The sequence below is a fragment of the Neolamprologus brichardi genome, chromosome 18 (genome assembly GCF_056152115.1).
Source record: "Neolamprologus brichardi isolate AB-2024 chromosome 18, ASM5615211v1, whole genome shotgun sequence".
NCBI lineage: Eukaryota > Metazoa > Chordata > Actinopteri > Cichliformes > Cichlidae > Neolamprologus > Neolamprologus brichardi.
The window spans coordinates 15,878,485-15,889,130 of NC_142121.1; the positions used below are offsets into that span (position 1 = coordinate 15,878,485).

A 10,646-nucleotide genomic window follows, 5' to 3' on the forward strand; every position below is an offset into this window, starting at 1 on the left:
ATGGATACTGTCGTCCTTACTTAAACTTCAATCATAATTTCCAAGAGCAGAGTGTGGAGGACTGCATGGGAAGATCCGAGAAGACATGAGCGTACTACTCGAATGTCTACATACTGTGTATTTTTTATGATCAGTACTTGTCCATAGAAACAAATAAATTTTATTATTAGAGCATGTTTCTACCAGCAATTCCTTACATTTTTGATCTTTTAACCATGTACACTCTCAGAACAGCATTCAGGTCAGATGACCAGATGCGTCTGGTCGCACAGAGTAGCAGATTAAAGCACTGATGAGATCTTATCTCTGCTGTACCTGCACTTAAACTTTGGAACAAACGAGAAGCTCATAGTCAGGCTCATATTCAACACATGTTCACTCTCAGCCTCCATCTGACGATAGCAACATTATATGCAGGATTCTGAAGGCGCAGAAATGGACGCCCACAGTCCCTGGTGGTCTAGTGGTTAGGATTCGGCGCTCTCACCGCCGCGGCCCGGGTTCGATTCCCGGTCAGGGAACTAATTTTGAAAATGTAAGGTCCATGAAAGTTCTGTTCATTCCTACCCTGCATCAACCCTCCTGCTAAAACCCCAGCCTATTGCACTAACCAGATGTTAATTTCCAGAAATGTCTCTCTGTCATAACTTTGAAAACATACTCGTATTGTGTCTAATTACAGTATTTTAATAAATTAGTCGTTATTAGAAAACCCATTGTTATGCGTATGTGTATCACTGTCTAATAGTGCGCCTCTTCCCTGCTCTGGCCTCTCTTTAATCTTCGCTGCTGCATGCTCGGTCTTGTTGCTCACTGACGTACTGCAGCAGGCTGATTCACTCAACATGATGTCATTCCATATGTCCTCCCTTCTGTCCGGTGTTTACCTGCGTCAAGATGCGCAACGACAGCGGAGCTTAAACTACTTCAACTTTCACAATAAAGGTTTTCTTACAAAATCAAGGCTAAATATTTCTATTTGCCTGATAAGATCTCAACTTAAACTTAATACAGTGCTGCCACATAGTGTGAAATGATTCTTATTAGTTTTTTATGGTTGGTTGATATTGTAAACAAAAAAAAAGATTGCTAAAGAAAAACAACTGTGAAGCCAAACGAGAGCCTAGCTATGGTTATGTGGGGCCTTAAATAGAATTTGACATCACCCAAGCTGACCACATCTTGACTGAATTGAAGGTTTGTTTGATGATTCTGTTGATCTTATATTACTGATAAGTATTTATGGAAACATTACTTCACGTTTCTCTTTTTTCTTTTTAGCCCCAGAGGGATAAATCCTTTTGGTATAGAATAGAATAAAATAGATCTTTATAGTCACTGTTACAAGAAAAATTAAACATAGTTTGGCATTCTCTGTTGGCACCATGTAGATTTACATTCAGATTGTTTTAGCATAGGAGAAGAAGATAAAAATAGACATAAGCTTAAGGGCACCTTCTCAGGGAATGTGTGTAACACACAAAAACGTTAGTATCTACACAGTAACACACACACACACACACACACACAAAAATAAATAAATAAATAAATAAAATAAAATAAAAAATCTACTTGCAAGTACAGTGTGCATGAATGTGATTTCAGGTCTGACAGTGAAAATTATAACATCAGTAGCATTAAGTTGTCGGTCTATTAACACACTTATGATTAATATTTTGAAAATACTATAATATAATATAATAATATGCTGACAAAAATACAGGCGCTGGAGGTGGCGAAATTGAAGATGTTAACAGGTTAATTGGGCGTGACCAGGATGGACAAGATTATAAATGAGTACATCAGAGGGAGAGTTTGAATTGAGTGGTTTGGAGACTGCATTGATTGGCGCTGAAGGTTAATACTTTTACTTTTGAAGGGCACCGGAAGCTATGTGTTCCGCCGCAGTTAGCCTGATGTTTCTCAGTCGGGGAGTTCACACACAACTACTTGGCAGAGGAATGCAGCACTCGTAGCCAGCCGTACTGTAAGTATCTGTAGTAGAAATCCCTTCACTTTTATGTGACTAAATATATGCGTTGTTATCAGTATTTGAGTTACTATGAATCCTTTTCTTTGTCTTTATTAAGCGCTGTGTTTCTACGGGACGCTAATGTTAGCTTCACAGCTAAGCTAGCTGGTTTCTGTCGTCGGGATTCCCTTTATTTCTTTCCTTAAATTCTTTAAACGGTCTTCAGATTCTAATAAGTTAACACGACTATCCCGTTTCACGAGTTTTCCTTTGTGTTTGCTTTAAATAGGTCTTCCTTTGTGCCGTTTTTCTTTTATGATGGAAAAGTGCAATATAAACATCGCAATTTAGCATCTTTTTAAAGTCATTATCTGTGTATTGTCAGTTAAACATTGATTCATTTGGTTCGTAGTTTGTTATCTAGCCAGTGAAAGGTAACATAGTTGGTTGTGTAGTCCCTTTAATTGAGTCGGAGAGCTGATCCCGGGAAGGACATGATGTAGTAGGACTGGTATGCAGAGGTCTGACATCAGCTAAAAAGTCTCCAAAGCAGTGTTGACTCCAAATAAGGAGGGAAGAAGCCCTAAAGTGCTAACACTGTCTTATCACTTCCTCCATACTCTGTGGTGTCTGTGGCCTCTGTGTCACATATCCACGTTTAAGTTATTTTTTTTATTTTTGACTGCAGGAAATCTGAAGGCGTTACTCCCATCATCATCATCATAAGAGTCAGCACACCATGGCTGGCTTCAGGCAAGAGGATGTTGAGTTATACTACGAGATGGGAGAGGAGCTGGGGAGGTAAGCTTTGTGGGCCTGTTTTAAAACGTTTAATTGAAAGCATTATATGTGAAAACCCTGCTTTCTTTTTCATTGCTGTCCTATCCAGCTGTTGTGCTGTGTGCTTCAGTTCATCTGAAAGTGTAAGAACACTTTTTGCAGTAGTGCTTTGATGGCAAAGTTTGGTTAATTTGTAAGACACATTTTTAAGTTCCTCTTTTTAAGATGTGTAAGCGATGATTTTTCAGCTTATCAATGCTTTCCATAAATAAAAACAGATCTAAATGTGAAATGCGGCTTGAGATGGATTTTAATGCCAGGTTGGGACTGATCTGAACAGGGCTAGATATTTGATATGTGTGAGCAGCACTGTATTAAATGTCATCTTTAATTCTTTTCTGCTGTGCTGGATAGTTTGTGAATGAGTCATCACATTTTTGAAAATGAAACACAACTTTCTGGCATACCTTTTCTTTCTGCAGTAATGCAGCAAAAGTGTGACGTCACTGCCTCTCAATGTGCCTTTGCATCTCTGCTGTAGTGTAAGAGAGGGGATGGACTGTGTGTGTGTGTGTATGCAGATACTAAATGGATCTAAAGCACACCGTTTTATTTATAAGTCTGTTTTATTCTATGTGGAATAAAACAGAATTTTCTTGTTTTTAGTTGTGTTAATAATTGTTTTGTTGTGCTGACAACACACTGTTTTGCTTTCTTGAGCTTCAGTCAGAGATTTTAACTTCTGTTTGGATAACAGACATTTAATTTAATTCTGGATGGAGCACTTTCAGTGGTAGAAACCTTTTGTCACTCATCCAAATAACTTCTTCAGTTCAGTCTCTGCTGACTGCAGATTGCAGCACCACTGATAAACAATGGGCTGTGAGGTCAGTTTCATGATCATTCATATGCAAATTGTCATGACCATTGATCAATGCCCAAGACTACCTTTGTGAGGACGGTGTTCTCTCTGTGTTGTAGTGTCCTGATGACACATTTGTGCTCTAGTGGATGATGAGAGTCAAAACCTTAAATACTGATCCGTGTGCGTTGGTTTACGGTACACGTCGACTTTTAAGTGTGCCCCGTTACTGATGGAAATTTCACAGTCTAAGAAGGCTAGTACAGCACAGTTGGATCAGGCTTAAGCAGTATTTACACTTGTAGGCCAGTGGCCAGTGACTCTTTCAATGATGACGATGTACACATCCTGGACAGGGAGCATTTATGTGAAAATGGAAAGATCATCTCGGAATTGAGGAAGGAGCTCAGGGTACATCTTTCACCATGTTACAATGCTGTGATTGCAGGCCATTGATCAGTGGCCATGATAATTTGCATGTCAATGATCATGAAACAATTGTTAATCAGTGGTGCTAGTTTTGATCATCATCATGTGCGGTTTGTTGGTGAATTTTGGCTCATGCTTCTTAACTATGTTCATTCTTTTTCTTTTTCAGTCATTCTGTTGGAGATTTGTTGCTGTGCTTGGGGTCATGTGCTCCATGACCCAGTTTCAGCCAAGCTTTAGCTGTTGGACAGATGGTCTCACATTTGACTCTAGAATACAGAGGAGTTTGTGGTTAAGTCAGTGACTGCAAGGTGCCCGTGTCCTGTGGCTGCATTACAAGGCTGGATCATCACCCCTCCACCACAGTGTCTGACAGTTGATGTGTTGTGTTTGATTTTGCTATATGTTGGTTTGCATTATGGCCAGATGTCTCCACTTTGGTCTCGTATATCCAAAGCAGATTGTTTCTGAAGTCCTGTGGTTTGTTCAGATGCAATTTTGCAAACCTAAGTTTTGCTGCCATGTTTTGTTTTTTTTTTCTTTCCAAAAATTTAACAAACTTTAACATTTAACATGTTAACTGAGCTCTCTAGAGTCTGAGATGTAGTTCTTGGGTGTGTTTTGCAGTTTACCTGAGCGTTGAATGGTCTGATGTTAGGGTGAATTTGCTAGGATCTAAATTTATGGGATGACTTAATCCTAAAGATCAGCAAACTCCCAAAACGTCTGCTTTTATAGAGGTCCTCACACTTACTGTTGATTGGTTTATCAAATACATGTGATGACTTGCAGCAGCTAGCTACCCTCTTAATTCCTATGGAAGCAGAAAGGGTGTGCTCTGTTTGCCATAGGACTGTAAATGTGCTTGACTTGTTTTTTTTGTTTGTTTGTTTTTCTCCTCTGGTTAATTGTGAGTTGTATATGTGAAGGGAGTGAAGAAGTTAAACGAAAATAAGCAAATAAAATATTGAGACAAGACATGACTGGTTTTGACACTACAGAATTTTACTTGAATTTGATCAAAGTTCATTGTCTATACAGGATTTTATTTACAAGATCGGAAATCAAGAAAGGGCAAAAGCAGGAAAAAAATGACACTAGATACAACTGAGGTTATTAGCTAACAGCATTTAGAGGTCTTTCCTGATAAATATCTATGATGATAGACAGACATGCAGTGCCTTCTGCTTAAGAAACATATTTTTTTTCCCATCACAACATGAGGTAGGAGAACATTGCATTGACATCTCTCTGATCTTTCCTCTCTGCAGCGGACAGTTTGCCATCGTCCGTAAGTGCAAGGAGAAGAGCACAGGCGTCGAGTACGCAGCCAAGTTTATCAAGAAGCGGCGGCTGTCGTCCAGCCGGCGGGGGGTGAGCCGCGAAGAGATCGAGCGCGAGGTCAACATCCTGCGCGAGATCCAGCACAGCAACATCATCACCCTGCATGACATCTTTGAAAACAAGACGGATGTGATCCTGATCTTGGAGCTGGTGTCTGGAGGAGAGCTGTTTGACTTCCTGGCAGAGAAAGAATCTCTGAGCGAGGAGGAGGCCACGCAGTTTCTCAAGCAGATCTTGGATGGCGTTCAGTATCTCCACTCCAAACGCATCGCTCACTTCGACCTCAAGGTCAGCACTGAGGGGAAACTTGAGGGGCTCTTATACAGCGTGGTAGATGACATGTTGGTGAGAGCAGACAAACACGGCTGCCCTGATTCTTTTGGGCTAAAAACATGCTAAAATATATTTTGGGCTAAATATCTTAACATTAATGAAATCATATTTTCAGGGAGGACTACTCTCAATGGAGTTAATGTACTGATCTTATTTTTGATAGCTAAAAGTTAGACATAAGCTTCTAATAAAGGAAAAGACTACTAATCTTTATCAATAAAGATACGGTGACCAAAACATTTAAACTGTACTGCAACATTTAAGTTCACGAGGATAGAATAAAAATCGTATAATAGGATTATTTTAGTTGGTGAATGATGGCATGTACAGGAGCAAAGCTTATTTTTATGGACTTGTATGCAAGCTGCTGACAGTGGTGATAAAATGCAAGTGTCACGGTTCAAAAGCTCAAGTAGAAAATGCTGCTTTGTCAGTGTCTAATGTCATTGACTCGCCCTCCTCCTCCTTTCAGTGATATAGTTGTTGTTTTTTTTCTCCATTTGTTTTAATTTTTTTTAATCTTTCAGCCTGAGAATATCATGCTGCTGGACAAGAATGTCCCCAACCCCAGGATCAAGCTGATAGATTTTGGGATCGCTCATCAGATCAAAGCAGGAAACGAGTTCAAGAACATCTTTGGAACACCAGAGTTTGTTGGTGAGAGCCTGTGGCCTCCTAAATATTCACTTCCAGCCTTGTGCCAGATTGTTTCCATGCAGTGAGTCAGACCCTGTGAAAGGGTGATCATGGCTTCAGATTACATCTGCTTTGAATTAAAGGGCTCATTCCTGTGTTTTACAGCACCAGAAATAGTCAACTATGAGCCACTTGGACTGGAGGCAGACATGTGGTAAGATACCAACCTGTTTTTTTTTGTTGTTTTCCCCCCCACTTTCTGAAGCTGTGGTTTAACCTATCTAACAGTTTTTACTGATCTTTATTTATCCTCTCGTCTCGGCAGGAGCATTGGTGTCATCACGTATATTCTGTGAGTGAAGCTTATAGTTTGTAAAAAAAACCAGAAACCACCTGATTCTTCAAAACGGGCTCTAAAGTAAAGTTTCTGACTGGTTACAGGTTGAGCGGTGCCTCGCCGTTTCTGGGCGAGACCAAACAAGAGACGCTGACCAACATCTCAGCTGTCAACTACGACTTCGATGAGGAGTATTTCAGCAACACCAGCGAGCTAGCGAAGGACTTCATACGCCGTTTGCTAGTAAAGGATCCTAAGTAAGAATATCTTTATGATTGTTATCCAATGCTTGTTGATGTCACAATTCCAGAAATGTATTAGCTATAGCTATGGCACATTGTTGTCGTCTGCTGTGATGAGCTTTTTTCTAGACTTGCAGAATTTTAACTTTTGCTTATTTACCTTGATCAATCAATCAGCGGTCGCTCAGCTGCAGTGGGAAGATAAAAAAATTCTTAAATACGTAGTGTAATGATTGTAGAACATGCAGAAACTAAAAAATGCAGCATACTAAATCAACAAACACGCGCATGGTGAATATCTATCTATCTCTCTATAGAGATAGATATATCTAGATATATCTAGATATATCTATATGGATGTTCAATTTGCATAGAATATTTGTATACTTCATGCAGATGCTGACACTCACAGTGCCCTGGTCTTCAGCATTTAACCAACACTAATGGATTTTCTTTTGCAGGAAAAGAATGACAATTGATGACAGTCTTGAGCACCCCTGGATTAAGGTTTGCAGTTTAAGTCTTTGTTTACATCTTTATAGATTAAACATTCAGTGAAGTGGGAAAAAATTGAAGATAATCAGAGGCCAACTGAAAATTTGACTCTTTTTACTCCCATCTTTTGGTTCTTGTCATCAAATTCTTGCTCGTTTTTCAGACCTGTACCTTTTTACCTCTTCAGGTCATTAAGAGGCGGAACGTACGCCAGGAGGACAGAGATCACAAGACTGAGCGCCGGCGCCTGAAGACTACTCGTCTCAAGGAGTATACCATCAAGTCCCACTCCAGCATGCCTCCGAACAACACCTACGCCAACTTTGAGCGCTTCTCCCAGGTGCTCGAGGAGATTGCGGCGGCTGAGGAAGGCCTGAAGGAGTTGGAGCGCAACCAGCGCTCTTGCCGCGAGGACGTGGCAGCGCTGCTATCGATATATGAGGAGAAGGAGGGGTGGTACAAGGAAGAGAACCAGAGCATCTCTGGCGACCTGAACCACATCCGCCAAGAGCTGCAGCGCACGCAGACGCAGCGCAAGAAGTGCCAGGAGGACGCGCGGGTCACTATGCAGTCGGCCAACATCCTCAAGCGCAAGTTCGGGCGCCTGGAGAACCGCTACGAGGTCCTGGCCGAGCAGGTGGCCTCCGAGGTCCGCTGGGTGGAGGAGCTGGTGAAGTCAATATCGGCAGAGAAGGACGGCCTCAGCTCTGGCAGCACGCCGTGAACGGCGCTGACATCCAGCAGTGAGGGTTTCATCATCAAGCTTTCGTCTTGCCTGTCGTCTCTGCTCGTCCACCACACAGCGGAGTTTGAGAGGGTCAGTCGTCATCATAAGCTACGCCGCCGCTGTCACCCATCAGAAAGGGAAAAAATAAATAAATAAAAATCCTACTTTTATGTCACGTTTGAGAGAACAAGAAGCAGAGAGGCAACATGTGGAAGCCATTCCTCTTTGAAAAATCATTCCTGTGTCAATGAATTTATTTATATTTTTACTCATTTCATGTACTGTAATTCAGCTGTTTGCTTGTTTTGGGGTTGTTTTTGTTTTTTACACATAGAAATGAATTCATTTGTTTACTTGGTTATTATTATACCTGGTTATTATTTTAAAAACTGGTCTTAACTTCCTGTTGCTTTAAAAGCCTTCACCCTCCAATCATCTGTTCCAGCCTCAGGTCACATGAGAAAGCTTCACAATATTCGGTGTATAGTTTCAGGTTTGTGAGGCATTAGGTGGTATTTATTTTTTGCCTTTTTACATTTCAAATGACTTTAAAATTCATATTTGGGAAGTGTAACTATAAATTATGCAAACCCTCAGCACAAAATAAAGAAAGTTTTAGGGCTTTATTTTAATGTCTGATTATTTTTTATTTTAGAAGTTTATTGAACATTTCTGAGAAAAATAAACTGATTACAGATCAAACAGAGGCAGTTTTTAGACTTTAGGGTTAGTTTTTCATAAGTTACATTAACAAAGGGTTTTTTTTGTGCACCTCAAAGACATTTTAATGCAAAAGAAATCACCAGCAAAGTAGAGCAATAATTATTTTTAACCAGTTTTATTTCAATCAGAGACTTTGTGGAAATGTTGCAAACGTTATTTCTTATCTTTTCCTTTGTTTTGCTTAAAGTCAAAATAGTCTGGAAGAGAGTCTCTGTTTTACCTGTAATTGGTATCAAATTACATGCTTTTTCCCCAGTAAGTGTCCCAGGAAACAATTTGTAAGTTGTTCTTGTTTCTCGGATGAAATGGAGCAGTGGGAAAACCAGATCTGGGAATGTATATACTCGTCTTTGCAGTGCCTGTAATCTGATTGACCTTATTGCCTCTGTGAGCACTCATCCGTCACCCAGTGAACATCATCTGCTCAGTGTCTTAAAACGCAGTGACTTTTGCACAAGCAGCCTTGTAAACCAAATAGTGTGCATGGAAACTCCATACGTATGCTCTAAATCCCTGCGCACCTTAAATGCTCCATCGATGAGTTCCACATTCAGCCGACACATTCCACATGTACAGCATAGAAGGCATTGTTGTATAATCTGTAGTATTTTTCTGTAGAGAAATGTATCCATTTGCACTTATGAGTGTAGAGGAATTTTAATGTATTTTAATCTGTCTGTTGATGTAAGAAAGAGCTGTAAAGCATCTGTCCAGACTCGTTTCAAGCAAATAAAACTGACACTTCAACCAAAGCTTACCTGTGTGTAGATTATTATTCATTTTATCACGCTAGCACAACACCATGATGCATACAACATTACAGAAGTGAGTTAAATCGCTTAAAGTGAATATACTTTTTTTTTTAATAAAAAAAATGTCTTTATTCTTTTTGAGAAACTTAAATTATGTCCATAATTATCTGGACTATAACAAATTAGGTTTCGTCTCTGCCTTCAGCTTTGCATTTGATAACTGAAAATCATGCTGTGTTGGGCTGAAGTCATGTGACTGGCTGTTGAAGAATATCAGTGACCCACCAGGTTGCTGTGGATTGTTATCTATCTGTACTGGAAGGTTTAGCCCTGTACACTTCAGCATTCGACCCATCATCAATAAACACCAGCAGTCATGCATGCCCAAACCATAATACCGCCTCCACCATGTCTGAAACTTGTCTGAGCCCCTCTCTGTTTATGCTCCAGGAAAAACCATGAGGTCTGGCTCAAACTTAATGCTATCCATCCCATGGACTGATCTCAAATCTCGTGGTGATAGAGCCTTCTCTGTGGCAGGTCCCAGACTTTGGAATAGTCTTCCCCTAAATATTATACACATTTTTATGCCCTGGCTTTTAACACACTATGACCCAAGCATTTTGGTCTTATTTAATAGTCTTAGTTATTGTTTTAATTATTTTATTGTCCTATCGTTGCTTTATATTGTTATTATTGTTTTACATTGTTTCTTTTTAATGGCATTTTTATATTGTTAAGCACTTTGTGCAGCATCGTCTGTCTGGAAATGTGCTACATAAATAAATTTGACTTTAAATCAAATTTCCTGTTCTCCAGTGTAACAGGTGGCTTGCACCTTGTTGTAAGCACTCTGTATTTACATCTGTGAAGTCATCTTTTGATTGTAGACCTTAACGGTGATACTAATACCTCCTAAAGAAAGTTCTTTACTTTGTTAGGTGTTGGAAGGCTGCTTTTGTTAACAGTGAAACAATTCTGTCATCATCCACTTTAGCCGTCTCCTGTAGTCTT

At 39.9% G+C, this 10,646-nt stretch overlaps 1 protein-coding gene and 1 non-coding gene across 2 annotated transcripts; both read left to right on the top strand.

Annotated features, from left to right (window-relative positions):
- Positions 1-449: 449 nt before the first annotated feature.
- trnae-cuc (transfer RNA glutamic acid (anticodon CUC)) lies at positions 450-521 on the top strand. Its single transcript has one exon. It is a non-coding gene; the product is annotated as a tRNA-Glu (tRNA).
- A 1,380-nt stretch (positions 522-1,901) lies between these two features.
- On the top strand, positions 1,902-9,632 carry dapk3 (death-associated protein kinase 3). The gene is made up of 9 exons (XM_006792219.2): positions 1,902-1,987; positions 2,661-2,773; positions 5,315-5,675; positions 6,248-6,377; positions 6,522-6,570; positions 6,682-6,708; positions 6,798-6,950; positions 7,397-7,442; positions 7,618-9,632. Exons 2-9 carry the CDS (start codon positions 2,712-2,714, stop codon positions 8,152-8,154), a joined length of 1,365 nt encoding a protein of 454 aa, XP_006792282.2. The 5' UTR covers positions 1,902-1,987; positions 2,661-2,711; the 3' UTR covers positions 8,155-9,632.
- Positions 9,633-10,646: the final 1,014 nt, after the last annotated feature.